This window comes from Phoca vitulina, unplaced genomic scaffold (genome assembly GCF_004348235.1).
Source record: "Phoca vitulina isolate PV1807 unplaced genomic scaffold, GSC_HSeal_1.0 scaffold36, whole genome shotgun sequence".
Lineage (NCBI taxonomy): Eukaryota > Metazoa > Chordata > Mammalia > Carnivora > Phocidae > Phoca > Phoca vitulina.
The window spans coordinates 14,393,361-14,417,398 of NW_022589739.1; the positions used below are offsets into that span (position 1 = coordinate 14,393,361).

The 24,038-nt window shown below is 45.4% G+C and overlaps 1 protein-coding gene across 8 annotated transcripts in view; it reads right to left on the bottom strand.

Moving 5' to 3' along the window:
* Nucleotides 1–7,149: 7,149 nt before the first annotated feature.
* Nucleotides 7,150–24,038, bottom strand: part of P4HA3 (prolyl 4-hydroxylase subunit alpha 3) — a 38,698-nt gene continuing 21,809 nt past the window's right edge. For 2 of the 8 annotated variants that reach the window (XM_032427042.1, XM_032427047.1), the window contains 7 exons: nt 23,870–24,033; nt 23,452–23,628; nt 18,824–18,888; nt 17,288–17,447; nt 13,891–13,953; nt 10,304–10,372; nt 7,150–7,751 (listed from right to left, as the gene is read on the bottom strand). In XM_032427042.1, coding sequence (XP_032282933.1) covers nt 7,416–7,751; nt 10,304–10,372; nt 13,891–13,953; nt 17,288–17,447; nt 18,824–18,888; nt 23,452–23,628; nt 23,870–24,033 — 1,034 coding nt within the window. In that variant the 3' untranslated portion in view covers nt 7,150–7,415. Of the gene's footprint in view, nt 7,752–8,790; nt 8,888–10,278; nt 10,390–13,890; nt 13,954–17,287; nt 17,448–18,823; nt 18,889–23,451; nt 23,629–23,869; nt 24,034–24,038 lie in introns of those variants that run through there. The other 6 variants (XM_032427049.1, XM_032427045.1, XM_032427046.1 and 3 more) reach the window with 6 other exon arrangements.

The window sequence follows — 24,038 nt, forward strand, 5'->3', positions numbered from 1 at the left end:
AAATAGCAAGAGGTTGATGACCAGGGACTTAAGGCTTCTTCGGGCTTGATGGGTGGAGACTGAGAATGAATGATAACGTTGAGCTTTGGGTTAGGTTCTGTGCTAGTCACTTAACATCTCCTTTATCTTTGTATCCTTGTGAAGTATAGGCATTATTATCTCCACTTTAAAGGTAAGGAAACTGAAGCTCAGAGATGTGAAATGACTAGCCCACAGCCATGGCTAGGAGGTGGCAGCATCTTTGTCTACTGAGTGTTCCATTGTACCCCAGCAGGTGAAGCAGGAGAGCTAGGTTCTTGTCTCACAGAGTCCAAGAATGAATCTCGCGGACAAAGAAGAGTGAGTAAAGCGATAGAGTTTTTATTAAGCGAGGGTACAGGAAAAAAGCTCTCAGGAGTGACAGGGGTCCCGACAGGGTTGCCACTGGGGGCTTTTACGGTTGGTCTTTTATTGAAGGCTAACCAGGAAACGTAAATCCTTTTAACATCTCTATTGATAGCACCATTGAGTAAGGACTAGGGATAACACCTTTAATGCCTTACCTTTTTTTTTAGGGTCCAGTAATTCTTTGCTGGTCACAAGTAGCTGTTATAACAAGACCCCCACCTCTGACGCCTAGGGCAGGGTGGTCTGGTTTGTTCCTTTATCTCTAGTTTCCTTTCACCTCTGCATCTTTGTGATTTTTGTGAGCCTGATCCCATAGCCCCGTACCTGTCTTTCCCTACCCAGCCCCGCCTGTCCCTTTTCACATAGCATATCTTTAATGAGCACCTGCTATGTGCTGGCCATCCCAACATCCTTGTGAAACCTAGAGATCAGCACTATGAACTCAGCAAGGGAATAGAGGAGACCCCGGACCCTCCCCGAGGGATTTGCTACGGAGCCAGAAGGAGCATATTTGGGTCAAACCAAAGGCCATTCTGTCACACACGTGCACTAAAGAATGTCCAAGGAGAATGTCCTGAAAAAAGAAAGTAGGCAAATTTTGGGGTAGCTATAGATCTATTGGTGGGGGGAGAATCTCAAGATTGAGAGTACTCAAAGGCATGAAAGGAGCTGGGTATGAATGACTTGGTCTTACCCTCTTCTAAACCTGCGGTTAGGAGCATTTATTTGCTGGTTAAGCAAACCTGAGCACCTGTTCTGTACCAGTCTTCCAATGGACTTTGGAGACAGAGATAAATGAGGCCCTCCAAATGGGCTCATAGTCTAGACAGACTGTTATAGAAACAGTGACCACACTGTGTAAAGAGGAAGGGGACAACTAAACCTCTTTGAAAACAGGTCAGGGGAAGGCTGCATGAAGGAGGTATCATTTGAATTGAGCTTTGAAGCATCATCACAAGGTGGAGGTGTAGAAGGAAGGGAAATAAAGTACATTGCAGGTAGAGGGGACAGCATACACAAGTCCAGCATTCTTGCAAGTCAGCCTGAGAACTGGATTAGTGTCATTAGTATGGCTGGAGTAGAAGCGGGCAGAGTCAGCAGGAGGCAGGACATAAAGGCCTTGAGTGGCGAGAATGGGGAGTTGTTTGGGGCGCCTGGGTGGCCCAGTAGGTTAAGCGTCTATCTTTGGCTCAGGTCATGATCCCGGGGTCCTGGGATCGAGTCCAGTGTCAGGCTCCCTGCTCAGTGGGAGCCTGCTTCTCCCTCTGCCCCTCTCCCCTGTTCATGTGTGAGTCCTCTCTCTCTCGCTCTCTCAAATAAAATCATTTTTTTTAAAGATTTTATTTATTTGAGAGAGCACAAGCAGGGGGAGCAACAGGCAGAGGGAGAGGGAGAAGCAGGCTCCCCGCTGAGCAAGTAGCCCCATGCAGGACTCGATCGCAGGACCCTGAGCCAAAGGCAGCCATTTAACCAACTGAGCCACCCAGGCGCCCCAGTAAATAAAATCTTAAAAAAAAAAAAAAATGGGGAGTTGTCAGAAGTTACGGAACTCCAGTATCCTGTATAGATGGACGGGTAGACACCAGACTCCAGGCAGGAAGACAGTAAAGAGGCAGTGTATCAGGTAAAAGGCAAAGGTATACTTAACTAGGACAGTGGCTGCAGGAATGAGAGAGGAGGAAAGCTCATTATCTTGGAGGTGGAATGAACAAGACAGAAACTCAACTTGGACAGTGAGATGCCAAGGACCCTTCAGTTGGATTCAGGGGTCTGTCATCAGAACTGGGGGTAGGAAGTTAAAAGGTCAGGACTTTATCAAGGGAAGAGCAGGAAGAGAGCCTACAACAGAAGTAGAGAAAACAAAAGACAGTCACACTCTCCCCTGCAGGAACGGAGTTTTTGAGCCAACTCTTCTGCCCCAGCTGGCTGCCCCACTAGTGGCCAGAATCAACACATTCTCAGCCTGGGTCCAGGGCTCCAAAAGTTATGTAAACTCAAGAGCCTCCCTTATTCCTAGAGCTGGTTTCCTCTCCCAGCAGTTTGCTAGAAAACCCCAGCCTGTAGCCAGGCGAAACCTTGGAAACAGAGACTAGCCAAGTGGCTGGCCTCTTACACGTGGGGGAAGTAACTGCTGCCCTCCTCCTCCATAAGGTCACAAGCAGATGAGCAAGAGGTGTAATCGTCATTACTTTATGCTCCATCTGAAAATTCATGCTCCATAAGGAACACGGAGACAGTAGTTCTCTCTGGGGATCCATCTGAGCCATGCCCCCAAACCCTTAGCCAAAAAGACTGTCCCCTTAGCACTTCATTCCTTTGAAATTATCTTTGATTTCACCAGGGGCGACCCACTTCATATGCAAATATGCTCTTGGCTGTGGGACCCTCTGCCATTCAGACCACAGGAGGAACAGGCCAATCAGGCACCTCCTGGGAAGGGTCAAGTGAGCAAGGGAAGGAAGAAAAGAGGGGGGTGGGGCAGGCTCTCCTTCCAAAGGGGGATCCAAGGTGAGGAAGAAAGAGTTCAGAGAGAAAGAGGTTGGTTAGAAGCAGGTGGTGGGGAGAAACTCCACGCTCCAGATCCCAGCTCTTCTTCTAGCTGTGTGAATTTAGGGAAGTCGGGGGGGGGGGGGGGGGGCTTCTTTTTCTCCTTTGCCAAAAGGGATAATTGTTGTAAGACAAGGGAGATCAAATAGCTGGCACAGAGTAGGTACAAATGTTTGTCTCTTCCCCTAGCTTTGAACTGATTTCATAGTTTTGCTAAGTGTACAGCAGTCTGCCTGCAAATGTCCCTTCTCCGCCCCCCCTTGCCTTCTCCCAGCTTGAGCAGCCAAGTCCCCCAGACAGGAGACTCTTTGAATGGTTCCATGAAAGGGCAGTTTGTGCTGCCTGCCCTTGACACTGCTGGACAAGGACCCCCCAGGATTAACACCCTCTCACTTCCTTCTCCCAGACAGCTCTCCCTGCCCCCTTGTGTGTAAAAGTGAGGTGGTAGTTGCTCCCTGCCTTCCATCGGCACACATTCTCTTTCCATTGTGTTCCTGGGGCCCCAGTGTGGAAGCCCTCTCTGCCCACTCTAGCCATAGGGTTCTGCCCTTTGTCCCAACTCCCATGATCCTTAGGGTAACACCACACAGCTTTCCACTTGATTATATCCAATTAGCTATTCTTACATTTGGGTGTATGCTAATTTTGCCTCAAGGGCAGGGAGCAGGCCTCCTCATTTTCTTGGATTCTCACGGAACACGTAGCATGGAGCTGTTCACACAATAGGTGTTCACTGTAGCTCTGTGGAATTGAGGTGATTCATTTGTGTAGTCAACAAATACTTACATCTGATAGGATTCGTAACTATTAGGCATTGGGGCAGAAAGGATCGACCTCTCAACACCTGGGAAGGGGTTGGAGACTCCTCTCAAAAATTACTGGCTTCAAAGATATTACTGCCAATGGGAGCAAAACACCCACAGCAAAATACCATGTAGTGCAGGCAACAGATGGCTAGTTAAGATCTTTGGAGACAGACCTAGATTTGAATCCTGCTTCTGCCACTTTATAGCTGTGTAACCTCTACCTCGGTTTCTCTCATCTGCAAAATGGAGATACTAGTACCTATCTCATTGTAAGCATTGAAGGAGACAAGTATACCTAAGTTCTTAGCCCAGTGCCTGGCCTACAGTGTATGGCCAGAATGTGGTCACTGGTGATAATGATAATAGTCATTTACTTAAAAGAATATTCTCTGGAGTGAGGCTTGTTGGAGTGATACAACAGCTCACTTGGACAAGGCTGTTAGAAAAAAGACTGAAGAACAGTGTAAGAAAGAAAGAAACAAAATTATAAACAAGCAGTGCCCCAAACCACAGTCAGTCCTATCCTGAATTAGCTACCTACCCACTAAGCACTGTTGGGGCCCCAAAGCATACCACCTCCTAGCAGGACTAGTCAGAGTTTCTGAGGGCATGGAGACTGGTGCAAATATAAAAGAATAAGGCCTTTCCACTCTCCAGTTGTGGTACAATGGAGGGACATACCTTTGATAACCACTGAATGGAAAGAGCACTGGTGAAAGAGACAGACCAGGCCTCAGGCCAAGCTCTACTATGTAACCCCAGGCAAGCCATTAACCATTCCAGACCTTGCTTTCCATAATGCCTGCTCTCCTTTCCTCCCTGGGTAGGTGAGGTTCAAGAGGAGTGCTAAAAGTGTTTTGAAAACTGACAGACTGACCAGAAGTGAGGTGGTACTATTCATAGCTCTAGGGACAGGCATACCCCCTGTTTGCACAGCCCTGCCCTTCCTTCCAAGCCTCTCCACACCCTCAGCATCTTCAAGACTTGGTCAGTCTCCTTCCCATGAAGCCTCTGAGGAGCTTCTCAGTGCTGTGTCCCTGTTTCCACCTGTGGCTACACTGTCTTACGATGGTTTGAGGATCTGGGCAGGGTCAGCATCTTAATTCTCCTCTCCATTCCTGGTGCCTGCAAGGGCTTGGCACTGAGTCAGCACCTTGGCTGTGTGATTTGGATAAACAATGAGGCTACCCCAGGCCACAACGATCCCTTCAGCTCTGGACTGCAGCATTCACTAATTCGTCTCTTACTACATGCAACCTTTTCACATTGTGCTTGACTTCCATGTAACACTGGATGCACTTGTCTCATCTCCCTACTGGCCATCAGCTCCCAGGGGCTGCATCCTGCACCTCTCAGCACCCCTATAGCATGCCTGGGCCTAGGCCTGCCCCTGGGAAATGCTCAGTAAACACTTATTGCCAGACGGTTCTTGGGCCTCAGTCACCTGATCAGGATGTGTGATGATTGCCACATGTCAGACATTGCAAAAGTAGTGGTTCAAAGCACAAGGACTGGAGCCAGACTGGGACTTGGACGGGTTACTTAACTGCACCTCTGCCTCCATATCTGTGAAACGGGCATAATACTGTATCGACCTCATAGGGTTGGGATGAACATTAAGTCATTGATACATAGAAGCCCCTAGAACGGTAAACTCACCAAGTTCACCGTTGCTGTTATTAGCTGAGACCGACCCTGCAGTCCTGGGAAGGCCCATCTCTGATGCCTGCAGCAGTAAAGAAGGGGAGCCGTGTGCTCATAGACAGTAGCTTTCTGTTTCAGGCCCAGTCCTCTGGAGCCTCAGTATGTGACCGAGAGTAGCAGACCATGCCACCCCCAAATATGCCACTCTGGCACACTATTTTGAGCTATAGGCACTTGAAAAACAGCAAATGCAGGGAGCGGCTTTCTCTGAACTCCCCTTCTCTGCCTAAAGACAGATCCTTCAAAAGGAAGTCAATTGTCATAAATCTCCTCCCTGGAAGTTTCCATGACTGGGAAAGATTGGCTCTTATCACAGGAGAGACTAGACGTAGACACCACACCCAGACAGACTTTGTCACAAACTGTCATACCTCTCATCTGTTTTTCTAAGGGCCCATTCATCTTTCCCAAAAATCTCCCCTAAGAGTCCTACATCTCCTCCTCCCCTTTCCCTATTAAGATGATGTTTAGTCCTGAATTCTAAGCCACCTAGGGGAGTTAGTCATTTTTCCCTCAGTATCTCCCATGTATACATGACATATACATGTTCATAAAATTCTGTTTTTCTCTTGTTAATCTGTCGTTTATTACAGAGGCCTCAGCTAAGAATACAGAAGGGTAGAAGTAAAATTCCCTTCCTTGCCTGACAAAATTTAGTAATTTAGTGAGAGGATTTCCAGACTCTTGGCACACTCAGCAGAGATACTGAAGATGTGACCAGGTGTTCACTGAGGCCCTGGAGGAAGCTGGATATCACATCAGAACCCTTTCCTTAGGGGCCACAAGCTCTGGGAAGCAGAAATCCTAAGGTGCATGGTGCCGGGACAGGGCAGAGACAACACAGCATCCAACCACCCAGTCCTTTAACTGTGTGCCTTCTTTGTGTGTGAGACACACACTCCCACCCTTGTTGAGAAACCGAGCCAAGTTGCCTGGAATGTGCTCTGCATATTGATAAGTGACATTACAGTCACTTATCAATACAGCCTTAGCTCATGCTAGGCCTTCTGCCGGGAAATGCTTCTCCTCATTAGACTCTACCTATAAAAATTCTACCAGTCCTCCAAAGCACAGCTCAAAAGATGCCTTTTTATTCATTTATCCAAAGATATTTGCTGAATGCCTACTTATTTGAACCAGACCTTCTTCTGGGGATACCAAGAGGAAGAAGGAGTGCAGAGTTTAGTGCAAGCAGCCAGGCAAATAAACAAATAGTGAAATTCAGTGCAATGGGGGCTATTACAGAAGCATGGACAAAGTATAGTGAGATTCTTAAAGCACTCACCCTGCAGGGAAGACAACTGACCACAAATGCTAATTTCAATTTGAGAAACGTGTTAAGAAAATAAAATCAGTTAACATGAAAGAAAACAGCTGGCGGGTCGGATGGTCAGGGAAGAAAGGTCTGAAGTGACATTGAGCCCAGAGTGGGATGATGAGAGGCACTAGGCCATGGGGGCAATTTGAGGGAGCAGCAAATGCAAAGACCTGAAAGGTGGGAACGATGCTGATGACGATGAGCATAGTGGTTTTAGGAACAAAAAGAATGTCATGTGTCTGGAATAAAATGAGAGGGGAATGGTGGGAGGTGAGCCAAGTTGAGATTATAGCATAAATACAATTTATATATATTTTTTTATTCAATGTTACAATGTAAGAATATTCTTGGTTGTGAAAAATGATTTGTAAACATTTTTAATGGCTGTATTAAAAAATCATCATATAAAAAAAAGAAGAAAGTTTCATTCTGCTTGAAAAAAAAAAATCCTATGAGGTACACTCCTGTTACGGAGACAGTCCCTGCTCAGTCTTCATAAGTCAGTGGGGAGAAGGGCAAAAAGCCATGGGAGTTAGGCTAGCCCCCTCCTGTAGGTGTCCTCATTACCACTTCTGGGCCCCTGTGGTCAAGGCTCAGAGTGGCAAAAACCCCACTGACCAGACCCCAGGGACTATTGATATATCCTATTTCCATCAAAGAGTGTCTGAGTCCCAGAAACTTCTCCCTCTGGCCCTCTTGCCCCCTTCTTTGTATTGCCCATCCATTCTACTCTGACTGATGGTTTGAGAATTCTCAGGTGTTCCCTGGTACAGACCACTTCCTTTTGCAAGGAACAAGCAATGCAGACAAGGCCCTCTTCCAGAAGGTAGCTCTCCTTTCTCCTCTCCTAGCCTGGCCTTTGGCTTCTGGCTTCTCTGGAAAGTCACAGGACTCCACCAGCTTCTCTCTGCCAACATTTTAGTCTTTAGGGCTTGAGCTGCAGGGTCTGCGGAACTCCTGTCCATACTCATGTATCCACTTGTTGGCCACTGGGAGAGAATGGGGAAGAAGAAGAGAACAGGCTCAACCGATCAGACAGCAGCAATGCTCACTCACAGGGTCACGCAAGGGCCACTTACATTCTGCACCCTGGGCAACTCACTTGCCTCACCCTAGTCCCAGCCCTGCGACAGACTACAAGATATTGCTTCTAGCAAAGATAAATAGCAAAGAGGACACTGTCCCCTAGAAAAAGTCTCTGACAGGTTCTGTCTACTATAGACGAATTTTCAAACCTTGGGTACTAAGGTCACTCACGCTTCATTGATGTAGCACCTAAAAGTCCACCCTCCCCCTGGTGCAATGAGAAAAAAGCGGTGGCTTGTCTTGGCAATGTCCATCTCAGCATGAGAGTCTCTCGTCGACTTTTTCTGTCTTCAGAACTAAGTGCTTTTGGACACATATATGACATAAATACATCTGCTGCTTATTTATTTAGCTCTTCCTTGTTTGACCATCTCCACACGGGGAGGCACTAAATGGGACACATAGTGGCTTGATGGTTCTCTCCTTGGGTCAGAGGGCTGGAGCTTAGAACCATTTTCCTCCTCAGCTGTGCTCAGGAATCAAGGCCTATCTGGTCAGGTCAATAAACTTTCACTGAGGGCGCCTGGGTGGCTCAGTTGGTTAAGCGACTGCCTTCGGCTCAGGTCATGATCCTGGAGTTCCAGGATCGAGTCCCACATCGGGCTCCCTGCTCAGCAGGGAGTCGGTTTCCCCCTCTGACCCTTCCCCCTCTCATGCTCTCTCTGTCATTCTCTCTCTCAAATAAATAAATAAATAAAATCTTTAAAAAAAATAAAAATAAAAATAAACTTTCACTGACACCTGCTCTGTGAGAGAATCTTTGTCCTTTAAGGCTTCCCAATCTTTGGGGGCAACTAACCCACAATCTGATCATCTCAATATTAAGTGGCACTGTAATGAAGCTTTTGGAATAACAGGGCTATGCTATTGTCCAGCCACCCCCTATTTGACTTTACTCTGAACCCCTCACCCCATTCTCATGCCTAGAAAGGCAGGCCTTACCCCACTTATCTCCCACCAGGACAGGACAGCCCGCATGAAGTGTGTCACCATCCCCTTCACCACTCCTATGCAGATTCCACCAAAACAGTGCTGCATTCTGAAAACAAAAGGGCCCACCCCAGAGAGGGTCAGCCCAGAATTTCAGTCCTATGGAAGGACATGACTATGACTAAGGACAAATGCATGCATATCATTAAACGAGAAAACTGTCCATGCAGATTGGGGGCAAGGCATGCATAACATGGCACAAGATGGCATAAGTTGCCATTCACCCATTCATTCATTCACGAATGCATCATTTATTGAGGGCCTGCTCCGCTCCAGGCCCTAAGGATGCAGAGACAAATCATATCCAGTTCTGCTCTCAGGAGCCCACAGTCTTATAGGAGAGACAGACGTAAAAGCAGAACAGGACAGTGTGGCAAGTGCTAGGAGAAAGGTGAACACATGATGTCATTGGATCCCAGAGGAGAGGCCCTCAGCAAAAACCACAAAGTGGAACAAAATATTCCGTATACAATTAAGAACTTAATTCAGATGCTTACCCTTCCTCAGGCACTTACTAATAATACCCCCAGGAAGCAGACTTTATCATACTCCCCACTTTACCAGCATTGAAGTTGAGGCTTTGGGGCTTTAAGTAATGCAACTAAGAAGGAGCAAAGTCAAGACTCAAACCCAGGTGTTTTGACAAATCCTGTATGTCCTTTTTTCCCTATGGACAGCTTTTTTCCCCTATACAATTCCTATAGACTTAGTTTAACCTTGGCCATTAGAAGCTGTCAAAGCCCAAGGTAATGAAGAGCTTTCCAGGAGGCATTGACAGCTTCTGCATTCCCAAGTCTAGAAGAGACACCAATCCCCTGAGGATTCCTAGATCCCGGCCTTTACTTAGGCAATGCTTACGATGTGCTTGGCACTGTGCTAAGTGTTTTATAGGCACGATACCATTTCTATATCTTCATTTCATTCCTGAGTTAGGTAAGGGCTTTGAGGGAGCTTGATGGGTCTGAAACTGGGGGGAAATGAAACCTCTATCACATGGCCCTCCTCTGTGCCTCACGTGATCTCATAGCTCTTATTGCAATAGTTGTTACTGCTTGTTAACTTCTCTGCAAGCTCCTGGAGGACAAGGACTATGAGTTTCCCTCGGTACCTCAGTGCTTTCAGCCCTCGGTGTTTACTGAATGAATGCCTGAGGGGACCAGTTGCTCTAGAGGACCCAAGGGTCACTAAAAGAGAGTTCTTACCTTTGAGGAGTTCTATCATAATAGAGAAGGCAGACATGTAATCATCTACTTGTAATATAAATAGTCATTAAATTTGAAAATAGATGCACAAGTAACATGTGGTCATCTAAATTGAGGGATTATCTTTGATTTTGGGAATCAGGGGAAAATATCTTTTTATCCCTCCTCCCAGGAATAAGCTTGCAAGCACAGACAGCACGGAAGCTCAGGTGTTAGTTCCGCACTCTTCTTACCACCATGTGCTGGGACAGACCCCCACTCACCTTGACCACAGGCACGCTGAAGTTGGCATAGATGAAGGCAGTGGCTCCTCCAGCTTCCACGGAGCTCAGCTACAATGCCAGAGAGTCTGCAGTGAAACAGCCCGACTATCCAACTCTGTCCTACTTGACATCTGATGTCATTTGTGCAGAGAATCCTTCCCAGGTTCCCCAATTTCAGCTCTGGGAGAAATACTTACTGAAAGATTATCACCCAATTTAGGAATTAAGGGAGCCTACTCCCTGGCATCAGTGTTTGCCTGAAGGGCCATAAGGGGACAGCCTTTAGGAACTACCCCCCTTTCTTCATCCTTCCAGCTAACATCCTTATTGAGGGCTACAGTAAGTCGATTTGAAGTTTGAGACCATCAGGAAGAAATCTAGTTTAAATCACAACCCAAGACACAAGAATGTTTCACAAAACATTCTTACTACATGAGATACCCTTTGTTATTTTCCATTTTATTTTATTCTATTCTAGTTCAGACTTCTGAAATGCTGACCACATCCACTAAATTAATTTCACAGCCCACTAATGGATCATGACTGTGGCTTACAGAGCACTGTTTATATTACAATTAGTTTTCCAAGTTGGGCATTGTAGGAACCACTGATTGCAGCTTTGGCATGTTTCCCAGACCACTCATCCCACGCTAAGTAACCTCAGCTAAGGAGTTTCACCACTGGTATATTCTAGAATTGTAGATGTCTTCTCTTAATATGAAGATTTTTTTCTGATTGTCAAAGAAATATATAAAAAATTTAAAAATACAGGAAAATACTTATATTACTCATCATATCATCGAGAAAAAAAAGCACGGTTGTAATTTACATACTAATAACAGGCATTTATTCAGCACTGACTACATGCTAGACGTTATACAAGTCCTTACAGATATATTATCTCACTTATTCCTCACAACAGTCCTGTAAGTTAGAATTGATATTGCTATAATTCACATTTTACAGATGAGGAAACTGAGTCTCAGAGAGATTAAGTACTTAACAAAAGGTCACATCACTCTTCGGTGACTGAGCCCAGTTTGAACTGAACCACTGCTAACTACAGAGTCCCTGCTCACAATCTTCATGCTATACCCTTGAACATTCGGGTTATTTCCAGATGTTTGCTATCCCAAGCAACTCTTAGTGAGTAAAATCTTTTTTTTTTGTTTTCATTTTACACTGTTCTCATAAGAAAGAGTCTGGGCCATTAGCATTACTGAGTCAAGAGTGTATGCATACATTGAGTACTTTGGGTATGTACTGCTAAGTTATTTTCTCACCAGCAGCGCAACATGACAGAGCCAGTCTGATCTCACCCTGTCTCGCAGAACGTTTGTGGATCCCACCACACTCACCTGTTAGCAGTTAGGACGTTGGCACTTGTTAGAGGAAACTGAACTGACATGGGGATTCAGAACCTGGTAGTGACAGTGGTGACTTTTAGCATTTCATGGCTCCCCGTGTAGCCCCTTGGGAAGGTCGATGAGAGCAACAATTGCTCCTTGTGTTCAGGTAACTAATGGGATGATTCCATTCTAACCCCTGTTATCAGCAACTATGGGTGTAAGCAAGATACACAGGGGGAACCTGCACTTGCCTGCATTCCTTTACCTACGGTTTTGCAGTATGGCGGGAAGGAATGACATCAAATTGAAAAGAGAATCTGACCTGTGTTCTGTGAAGCTTCTGAGCAGGATTGTGAGATCAGTGGAGTGGAAGTAAACCTTCCACTGTTTTGTACTGGGACTGATCTTATCTCCAGTTTGAACAAAAAATTAGTAACTTGATTTCAGCTCAGTCCTCTGCACATCTTATAGGTTTTCTCCCTACAATATTACGCTTAGATTCTCCACAAACCTTAATGTCTGTCGTTAGAAATGCTTGTAATGGTCTTTACCTACCTCAATCTGAAGATGAAAGAATTGGGATAACCTAGCATGTCCTAGGTCCCACGATGCCAATGCCCCTTTAAGGGGTCATATACCTCCTTGTGGGATGCAATGATAGAAACCTATTGGATAAAACTTTACAGAGTGACGTCCCCTTACATTATCTCATCAGATCCTCATGACAAGCCTATGAGGAGGTGCAGGACAAGAAAACAAGCTCAAAGAATTGATGTGATTTGTGCTGAGGCCACATATTAAGTGGCAGAACTGGAACTAGGCCAACTAACTCTAAGTGCATTCCATTCCACTGTCACAAATGCTTATACTCAAATGTGCACGCACACGTGTGTATACTCACCCCCCCCTCCACATACACACACTTCCATTTTGCCATTTACAAGTGCAGGGCTCTTGCATCCATGCTACCCTTACCATAGGAACTGGGCCTCGGGAACCAGGGAACAAAGCGGTAGGAGTTACTAGGGAGGTAAAGAACAGAGAGATACTGGCCCCTAGATGTCCTATTCTTCGCTTGATACCAATATTCCTCACTACCTGTGACTTCCCATGCCATCTGGAGTCATCAGCCAGAGATACAACCAGCTGCTGATATAAGACATGCCCCCTGCCTGGAGAGCTGACGTCCCTCCAATGCCTGATCAGAACACTCAGAATGACCACTAGAGGCCAGACACCACTGCAAGTGGCAGCCTTCTGGTTCTGCGGCAAGTGTAAAACCCAGTCACAGGAAGAACTACAATGGAATCACCAGCACTACAGACCATAAAGTGTGGCCTCTGGTTGTCCTTTTTTGGCTGCACTGTGGAGACGACACAGCACTGAGAAAAGAGGGAATGCTAGGGTGGGGGTGTGCTATTCTAATAAGCCTGAAACCAGGACTTCATCTTTGGGTGTTACGTAGAACCCTTCTATTAACATGTTTATCCCTTCAGTTAACAGTCATACACCTCTTATAATTTAAGTGACAGACGATTGAAATTATGACTGGTCCACAGAGAATGAAGTAAACCTACATGATCTGCAGGGAAGGGGGTAGGTGAGATAATAGCGACTAGGTTCAATTCCTAGGATCAGGTCAGAAATTAGGAGAGGAGGCCAGTTTATTTGTTAAGGGGGTATACCGCAGATTTTATGGGGACATTGGAAAGAGAATTTTCACTACATGTAAGACAGCAACACTTACTGAATTTCTTAGTAGACATCTCTGTTCTTCCCTCCTGTAATCTTAGCTGTCTCCTTCCTCTTCCCTCTTTCCCCTCATGGCTCCACAACCTCATCTGTGGGTCCATGCTTTCCAACACCAACTAGTCTGTGTGACCTCAGAGAGAGACTCTCACATCCCCTTCCTGTGTTGGTTAGGTCTCCTGGTTGGTTGGTTAGGATCTCCTGGCCTTCGATGTAACCTTCAGTGTAACCCTACTTCCCATCCTAATCACTGCCTATGACAAGGTCATATTTAAGTCTATGCACTGTAAGCTCTTTGAGGGCAGGAACTCTGACTTCTGTTTCTTTATCTCCGATAGTGCCTATTAAAAATGCTGTCTGAAAGTCACAAAAGTCTCAGAGATTTTTGTGCTGTATCAGATAAAATCAGTACCTGATATTGCTTTGAAAACCATAAAAGAGAAGCAGTCATTAAATAAGAAGCCCTGGTCCATCCAAAGCAAGACTCACATAGATCATAAATGTTGCCACTCGGTTCCCAGACTTCATTCTGTACAGTGGGCTAGTTGGTGACTGAGACAAAAATAGAACATGTCATTATTTTATGCAGATGGCACCAGACTGACAGGATCCCCACATAATACAGGGAGAAAAATGGGGACGTCACAGGTGGGATATAGCCTTGAGCCACACCCTTGCTGGCAGGTACTCACTTAAGTTTTTTTCTTTTGCTAATTTATTAGATACTCATTTAAGTGAATTGTATACAGTTGATCCTTGAACAATATGGGTTTAAACTGTGTAGGTCCACTTGTATGCAGGTTTTTTTTCAATGAGTATTGTAAATGCGTTCTCCTTACGATTTTCTTAATAACATTTTCTTTTATCTAGCTTACTTTATTGTAAGATTACAGTATATAAACATACAACATACAAAATGTGTTAATCAACACACTTTTATGTGATTGGTATGGCTTCTAGTCAACAATAGGCTATGAGTATTTAAGTTTTGGGGAGTCAAAAGTTATATACAAATTCTTGGCTGTGCAAGGGGTTGGCCCATGATGTTCAAGGGTCAACTGTACTAATCAAACAGAATTGCTTGTCAGTAGTGAAAGTACTATATGAGGTTAACTTCAGGTTCAGTGAAATAAAGAAATTAGTAGATACACTATTACAGATAATCATTCTATAGGAACACCAAGTCATTAGACTGAAGTTCCCAATTATTTGCTCGAGACACACTGTTGTCATAGTACAGTTCGACTGAGATACAATTTACATATCCTAAATTCACCCACTGTAAGGGTGTTTTTCAGTGAGCTTTAGTAAATTTTAATAGTTGTGCAGCACTCCCACAATTCAATTTTAGAACACTTGCCTCAGCTTAAAAAGTTCCCTCATGTCAGTCAGTCCCTATCCTACCCTCAACCTCGGGCAACCACTGATGTGCTGTCTCTATAGTCTCGCCTTTTCTAGAAATTTCACATAAACAGAATCATAAAATACGTAGTCTTTTTTTGTTTGGCTTCTTTCACTTAGCATAGAGTTTTTATGGTTCATCTCTATTGTTGGATGTATCAGTAGTTAGTTCATTCCTTTTTATTGCTGAGTAGTATTCCATTCTGTAGATATAGAAAATTTTGTTTATCCATTCACCTGAATGGGTTGTTTATAATTCTTAGCCATTACCAATGAATCTGTTATAAACATTCTTGTACACATGTTTGTATGGACATAGTTTCCTTTCCTCTTGGGTAAAATACTTAGGAGTGGAATGGCTGCATCATATGTAGGTGTATGTTTAACTTTTTAAGAAACTGCCAAACTGGGGCACCTGGGTGGCTCAGCCAGTTAAGCGTCTGCCTTCAGCTCAGGTCATGATCCCGGGTCCTGGGATCGAGCCCTGCTTTGTTGGGCTCCCTGCTGAGCAGGCAGTCTGCTTCTCCCTCTTCTTCTGCCCCTCCATCCTACTCATGGTCTCTATCTCTCAAATAAATAAAATCTTAAAAAAAAAAAAACCGCCAGGGGCGCCTGGGTGGCTCAGTTGTTAAGCGCCTGCCTTCGGCTCAGGTCGTGGTCCCAGGGTCCTGGGATCTAGCCCCGCATCGGGCTCCCTGCTCGGCGGGAAGCCTGCTTCTCCCTCTCCCACTCCCCCTGCTTGTGTTCCTCCTCTCGCCGTATCTCTCTCTGTCAAATAAATAAAATCTTTAAAAAAAAAAAAAAACGCCAAATTGTTTTCCATGTTTTCAAAAGTGGCTGTACCATTTCACATTCCCATCAGCAATGTATGAAAGTTCGAGTTCCTCCACATCTCCATCAACACTTGATATGATCTGTCTTTTTTTATTTTAGCCACCGTAATAGAAATATGGTGCTGTCTCATTGTGGTTTTAATTTCTAGTTCCCTAATGACATTGAGTATGTTTTCATGGGCTTATTAGCCATTCATTTATCTTATTTCATTATTCAAAATATTAATTCAAATAAGCCCATTTTTAAAAAATTGAGTTATGGGATACCTGGCTGGCTCAGTAGATAAAGCACGCAACTCTTAATTTCAGGTTTGGGAGTTCAAGTCCCACACTGGTCATAGGGCCTACTTAGATAGATACATAGATAGATAGATAGATAGATAGATAGATAGATAGATAGATAGATAAAAGAAAAAATTGAATTGTCTTATTTTTTTAAAGATTTTATTTATTTATTTACTTATTTGAGAGAGAGACAGAGAGAGAGCATGGGGGTAGGGGGCAGAGTGAGAGGGAGAAGCAGATTCCCTGCTGAGCACGGAACCCGACAAAGCAGGGCTCAATCCCAGGACTCTGAGATCATGACCTGAGCCAAAGTCAGATGCTTAACCGACTGAGCCACCCAGGTGCCCCTGAATTATCTTATTATTGAATTATAAGTTCTTTATATATTTTGGATACAAGTCCTTTGTCAGATACAGAATTTGTAAATGTTTTCTCCTAGTTAATGGCTTGTCTTTTCATTTCCTAATGGTGTTTTTGAAAAGCAAATGATTTTAATTTTGATGAGGTCCTATTTATCACTTTTATTTTTCTTTTATGGATTGTGCTTTGTTAATTTTTGTATATGGTATGAGGTAAGGGTCTAAAGTTGTTGTTGTTGTTGTTGTTATTTTGCAAGTAGATATCCAGTTGTCCCAGCACCATTTGTTGGAAAGGGTATCTTTTCCTCATTGAATTTCCTTGGCACCTTTGTGAAAAATCAATTGACCATAAATGTGTGAGTTTATCTGGACTTTGTTCTGTTCCACTGACCTATGTGTCTATCCTATATCTGTTCCACATGGCCCTGATTACTGTAGCTCTGTATTACATTTTGAAATCAAGTAGTGTGTGTCCTCCAACTTTGTTCTTTTTCAAAATTTTGACTGTCCTGGGTCCTTTGTATTTCCATATACATTTTAGGATCAGCTTATTAATTTCTATAAAAATAAGCATCCTATAATTTTGATAAAGTTTGGGTTGAATCTACAGATCAATTTTGGGGAGATCTTCAAATCCTCAAAAATTATTTACTGAGTACACATCAGCAAAGATGGGCAATTGAGATCATGAGAAAAGGAAAGTGACTGGAAGAAGGACAATCTTCACTGGGAAGACCCTGGGTGAAGTGAGATAGAAGACTCCATGACAGGCCACATTCTTCTTCCCACTAGCAAATTTTGGAAAGGGGGGATGTTGGCCCCAAAGGAAATGAGTCAGCAGCAGCAATCAACTTGAAACCAAGGTTTTCAGACCTTCCTGGAACAAGAGCCTTTGTTCTAAGATTTCACTTGGCATTCCCTGAGAACATTATAAGGGCTCTGCCTTAGAGAAATAAATAATACCCTGGTTCCCTACCACAGGAGGTTGATCATTGACCCTATAGTTACCGTAGCATGGTCAAAGTGAGGCTCATAGTGACCGCCAATTCCATAATTCACCACCTGGAGATACTCTGCATAGGGAGGCTGGACATCAAGGCCTGTGAGGGCACCAATACGATGGTCAAGGGTCACCAGCAGGGGATCGACGGTGTCCTTCAGCCAGGCACTAAAACACATCACAGGTTGTAGCATCAATGATCTGATGCCAGAAATGACTATGTCTGTGAATGAATGAGTTATATCAGCTGCCGGAAGGAAGGAAGGAAGGAAGGAAGGAAGGAAGGAAGGAAGGCTGGCTGAAGAAACAGTGTAAACACAGACATGGAGTTATAACAATATACAGTCTGTGTAAGTGTGGGAGCATTTGGTCTATGAAAGAAGTAATGGGAGACAAGGCTGGAAAAGTATGTTCAGGACCTGTTGTAAAAAGCTGAGGACACCATGGTCATAAAACTGGTCTTTGTGGGTGGTAGATAGTCAGTGAAGGTTCATGGACAGGAAAGTGATTTGGTGACCAGGAGTTCACTGATGACCTTTGAAGGACCAGTTCCAGTGAAGCTGTGAGGACAGAACCAAAATTCAAAGGGATACAGAGTGATGGTAGGGAAAGAAGAGGAGGCAGCGAGCGTGTCAGCTTCTTCACCTGAAAAGTAAAGAGAATACCACCTACTCCCTTAAAAGCAATGAACCTAAGTAGAAGGTCAGATTTTTCTCTTTGACACTACAATGTCAGAAAGGTTAGAAAAGCAAAAAAGTGAGGCCATATGGACCTTCCAAAGTTTAGAGAATAACTACTAGTATGAAAGGTCCCTAAATGTACCAGACCAAAGAAGTTAAGGTTAAGCCAAATGATTCTGAATCAAAGCTTTCATTATTCACCTCACTTCCCAGACAACAAAACTATCCACTCATCCTGAGGTCTGGCCTCTCCCCAAAGATGCTGTTGTCACTGTCTCCCATGGCTCTGATGGGGACTCATTCTCTTACTCATCATAAATCCTGTCTTTACAATACAAATCAAGGACTGCAAGGGGGTAGGGGCAGGAGTTGAGGGGAGAGGATAAAGCTGGGCTTTCACAGCTGAATCTGCCTCTCTAAAAGCCAGGTCCAGAGATTCTGGCCACCCTTCTTGCCTGAATGTTGGCACGCCATGCTTTGAATATGAGTCAGGAGGCAGGAATGGAATCTTATAAAGTCAAATCCCAAATGGGAACAGAACTGAATTCTCTGGAAAAGCAATCCTGGCTAGGAGAACATCTCCACACCTAATTTCTGGTTCCTGGCATAAAAGCTTTGTTAAGTCTTTCCCTAAGGGCCTCCTAGTTAAGTCCTCAGACCCTATAACAACCTGTGAAAGGGCCTTGGGTGAGGGGAGTGGAAATTTCTCCCTCTCAACAAGAATGTACAGGTATGAACATGAACTATGGATTCTCTAGCAGCATCTCTGGATGGCTGTTGCTGACCTTCAGTCAGCTGTGCCACAGGCCCAAGGGCAGGCAGCAAGTATGACCAGAGTCCCTGCCAAGGAAGGACGCCTCTTACCTTTTGCTGATTCGGTACTCCACTGGCAGCTGCTTCTCCCCTGATGCCACCACAGACCTCTGTAGCTGATGTGGAGGACGTAAGAGAAAGTGGGTATCAAGGACGATGTGAAGGGAAGGACTCTGTCATTTCCATAGACATGCCCCCCTCTTCAAAGTAAACCTAACAATCGCCAGTTCCTCCCTAATTTCAAGTATTTTGCACATGCTACGAATTTAGTGATTGCTATCGATCTCAAAAACAAAAGATAATAAGTGACCAAAAAATCTGAGTCGAAAATAACCTGTCTGGTAGACAGTAAGCACTCAATAAAAGCTTGCTGAACTGAAATAAAGTGATATTTGAATCCCTTTTGCATCTGAGACTGTGAGTTCTGTCAGAACAGGGGCTGTTTCTCACTCACCTTTGTATCCTAGTGGCACAGGGCCTGGCCTACGGTAAGCACTTAGTGTTTGTCATATTAAATGAACACCTCCAACGAGGAAACTCTCCACCCTCAGAGGTAGCCCGCTCCCCTGAACAATTCCGACAAAGCCCTTCCTTAAGAATCAAAATCTGGGGGCGCCTGGGTGGCTCAGTCGGTTAAGTGGCTGCCTTGGGCTCAGGTCATGATCCCAGGGTCCTGGGATCGAGCCCCGCATCGGGCTCCCTGCTCCGCGGGAAGCCTGCTTCTCCCTCTCCCACTCCCCCTGCTTGTGTTCCTTCTCTCACTGTCTCTCTCTCTGTCACATAAATAAATAAAATCTTTAAAAAAAAAAAAAAGAATCAAAATCTGTTTTGCTGCAACTGCCTTCATTATGTGGGGAAAAATCCCAAACAGGTTCAATGTCACTAATTTAACTAAATGTTTCTATTTTGTTCTGAATGTCTAGATATGAATTTTAAATTCTTTTTAAATAAAGTGGTTTCTAACTGCAAAAGCACTGTACCAGGGACAGAAAGAGAAAGATTTACATAAGGATGTGTCTACTTCTGCATGTCCTCAGAATGTCAACTCCATGAGGGCAAGTCTTTTGTCGGTGTCCCTAGAGTCCAGAGAAGGCCTGGAAGGGAGTAGGTGTGCAATATTGGTGAAAGGAACAAATGAATGAATGAATGAACAAGAGTCCTGTGCTTAATAACCCAGCCCTGGCACTTCACACGCAGTCGGAGCAGAGCAATGAACTGCACAAGACACACACCCTTTCCCTTCTTGGAGGCTTCTGTAATATTATTATTCCTGCTGCTAAACCAGGAAGACAACTTTGGAAAAGTCTCTTTGTTTCCTTGAACCCATTTCTTCAGCTATAAGATGCAGTATGTGAACAACGCCTTCTTGGCGTTCCTTCCAGCCTATCCTTCTATGGTATCAGGATGCAGGGCATCAGTGGGTGACTGATAATGCCTCTTGTCTAGTCCTTCACCCAGCATCCTCCCCTGGGCTCCTTGTATAGGAGAGAGGAGAGATTCTTAGAGGAGTTGCTGCCTTATGTTCTTCTAGGGTAACATCAGTGGTTTAAAGAAAAATCCTAGGGAATCTCCATTCCATCCCTGTCCCCATTAAGGAGCCACCTTGCACTTAATTCCTTTAACAATTATTTATTGTACACCAGCAAGTCATTCACTTTTGGGGACAAATATTTATTGGTTGTTCTCTGTGCTGAGTACCACACTAGGCATTGGAAATACAGAATATGGAGCAGACGTAAGTCATGCAACGGGGCCATAATGGACAAGTACAGGGCACTAAGACAGTATTACAAAGGAGCATCTAGTCCCTTATGAGGGACAGGAAGTCTTCCCAGGATACCCAAAAGACAACTGGAATCATACAGGTGAAAAGAGACCAAGGGGAGAGTGACTTAGAGAGAAGAGTGTGTGTGCAGGGGTTAGGGGGAGTGTGGCCCGTTCGTGGCGATGCAAGTTGTTTAGTGTGGCTGGGGCGTCGAGTGCAAGGGGCACATGCTGTGGAGGGGTCAGCAGCAGCAGGCCAAGGAGCTTTATAACATTCAAGTGACCCATTCAAGAGTTTAAAGCAAGGGCTTGACGTGGTCAGATGCAACCTTTTAAAAAGTAGTCTGGCTGCAATGGGCATAATGCAGGGCTAGGCATTTCAATGACGGCCTATGATCCCTCCTAGATTATAGTCTAGTTGAGGAGACAGGATGATAACCCCCGAAACAACTAGTGATACTAGACAACACAAAAATGGCAGAATAAATGAAAAAAAAAAAATCAAATATAGACAACTGATGACAAAAGCTTTGAGTTCAAAAAAGAGAGAGGTTCTTGTATGTGGCCCCAAAAAGTGCTCTGAAGAAAATGTTCCTACTGAAAGTACCCACCAAAGTGGAGAGTGACAGGGCTAGTGGGCAAAGGGAGGCATGAGGCTTCCACAGAGTCTTCACGAATGGGTAGGATGTGGATGGAAGGACAAGTGACAAGAGAGCAGGGTTTGGGATGGGACACAGATGAAGTAAATTCAAGCCTCAGGAGAGGCTTCAGTGGCTTGGGTTGAATTTAGTTTCCATGCGGCAGACCCACCCTATAAGCCGAGGCTTATTCCCAGCAGAGCTGAAGACCAGACAGGGATTGGCGCCTCCACATCAGCATCTGGGAAGAGGGAGAGTGGCGAAGTCTTTGCCTGCCAAATAGCCGACCTGGCCGGGCCGGACTGCCGGGAGGGCTGCCTGTCCTGCTACCGCGACAGCCCAGTCGTGCTAAGGAAAAAGCACCTGCTGGCCAGATACTGCCGCTGGCTCACTGAGACGCCGAAGCTATTGAAGATACTTTGTTCCAACTGACCGGAGGAGCTTAATGCTCTCAAAAACTGCACAAAGATTCCAGACTTCACTGGAGGGGCTCCTGGATGAGATGACTCTTGCTACTCTTATCCCTCCGATCCATGTCTGCTAGTCAGAATCTTCCTTAAAATCAACAGGCCTGATCATGCCAATCTGATGTTTAAACTGTCCAAGAGCTCCCCCCACCCCCACCCCACCCCCAGCCTCTGGGATCAAACCCAAGCTCCCCAGCACTGTATCTGCGGCACTTCCTGATGGTATCTCACCGTCTGGCCTCATCTCTGATCACCTCCTAGCCCATCCCTCACACGCTTGCGCCAGCAAGCTCCACCCCACTCTCTGAACACACCGCCTGTGGGGTCCTTGCACGTATTGTTCCGTCTTCCTGCCATACCCTTGGCCACCTTGTTACTCTGATGGATTTCACATCCGCAGGGACGCCTCCTCTGTTTTCCCCTCCTCTCTTTAGCCACCTGCCTTTCCCTCACAGGAAGGCTCACTTTTGGATGCCGCCGTAGCACGGTGCCCTGCACAGTGTAGTGTACATACCGTTTCCCCCGTTATGCTGTGAGCTCCTAAAGGGAAAGGGCCAATGCTAAATCTCTGCAAATGTCCCACCCCCGGTACAGCGTCTGGCGCACTGCAGGCTCGGTTCCGTTGACAGGTGGCCAAACGACCACCTGGATGAACAGGGCACCATCGAGGGCATGCACGATGACATAAGGAATTCTGAGACAGCCATTTAAAGAGGCAGCATGCTTATAACGATGAGGTAGTCTGTGTTATTTTTCTAAATATTTGCCACCCTTCCCGGGGGAGGATTAAATGTCCTCTCCCCCTTGACATCAAGGTCGGCGCCAGGGCTGGGAGAGCCCTCCCTGCAGGAGCATTAGACACACTCTCCCTGTTGACTGCGGTGGTGGCCCCATGCTTTGCCTCAACCAATGAAACAGGGGCAGAAGCAGGAGCTTTAGCAGCCAGCTAGCAGTTGGCCATCTCTGTCTTTTCTGTCTCCTCTGAGGCGGGAGGTGTCCCAGACGCACGCGGCTCTGTCAGGCTGGGTCTCCAAGTGAAGACAGTTCTGCCCCCCAGCTGCAGCCAGCCAAGACAGGCACGTGGTGTAAGTAAGAAACAAACCTTTGTTGTTGTTGTGTCTGAGACTCGGGGGCTGTTTGTTACTGACCATAATCTAGCCTACGTTAGCTGCCACGAGAAGGCAGAGGAACAGAACAGCCATCGACGGACCGCTGAGTTCCAGGTCTGGCTACAGCTACGCGCCTGCCCTTCATCAAGTCCCTTCCCCTCTCTGGGCCTCTGTTTCCTCTTTAACAAAATAATCTAGTTAAACTAGATAATCTTTCCACTCGGTAATCCTGTAAATCTGCACTAGGATATCACTCCTTGTCCATCATTTCACTCTTTAAAAAAAAAAAAAAATTCTACCCATTATATGGAATGACTGACATTGGGGAGGAGGGGGTCCTTTTGATTTTTTTAGGTTAAATTTACATATAATGATATGCACAGATCTCAAGTGTACGATTTGCTGAATTTTCACAAATGCACACAGCTGTGTACTCCACGTCCCTAAAACAAGATATTGAGAGCACATTTTCAACACCCCAGCAAATGCCCTTGTTCCCTTCCCCAGCCAATCCCCTCCCTCCAAAAGCAATGACTACTGTTTTTTTTTTTTACCATTGATTCGTTTTATGGAATGGTTGGCATTTTGAATTCCTGGACTGATAAAGTGTACAGTTGTTCAGGCTGCCTGTTCTCACATTCCTGAACCCCAGGCATGTGATGACACAAAGAGAAGTTTTGGCAGGCTTTGGGGACACTCACCCACGGTTCTGCAAGCCCTCTAATTTTCTGAGCCTCCACGTCACTGACAAAGTCATGGTAGAGAACAACATAGGGCTCCAGGTGGATGACCTCCTTCCGGACGGGCTGGAGCTGCAGGTAGGGGCTCGAATTTGTCTCATACGAACAGTAGAGGCTAGGGATCTGGTAGTGAGTAGGCTGGAAAAAAAGCCTAGAATCAGCATGAGAGATGAAGGGTCTAGGAGCAGAAGCCAGTGTAGGGAACTACGACATAAAAAAACTGGCATGCGGGAGATTGAGAATGTGGTCAGTCTGATGCTGTCCAAATGAGCTTTATGTTTCTAACGCATCAGCCTTTTCCCCTCACGTCGTTCCAATGCAACCTTCTCTTTCTCTAGCTATGCCTATTCCCCCTTTCTCTTTCCCTGAGGAATCCTACCTGGGATCCCAGGGTCTGACATAACCCCTCGTAGGTGTCTCTGGTCTGCAGGTGGGGTACGTTGGGCCTCTGGATGACAGCCTCAGCTACCACCTGGTTGGGGCTCTCTGCCAAAAGCTTTTCGTATTTCAACACATTCCTGGCCATCCTCTTATTATCTGGGCCTGGA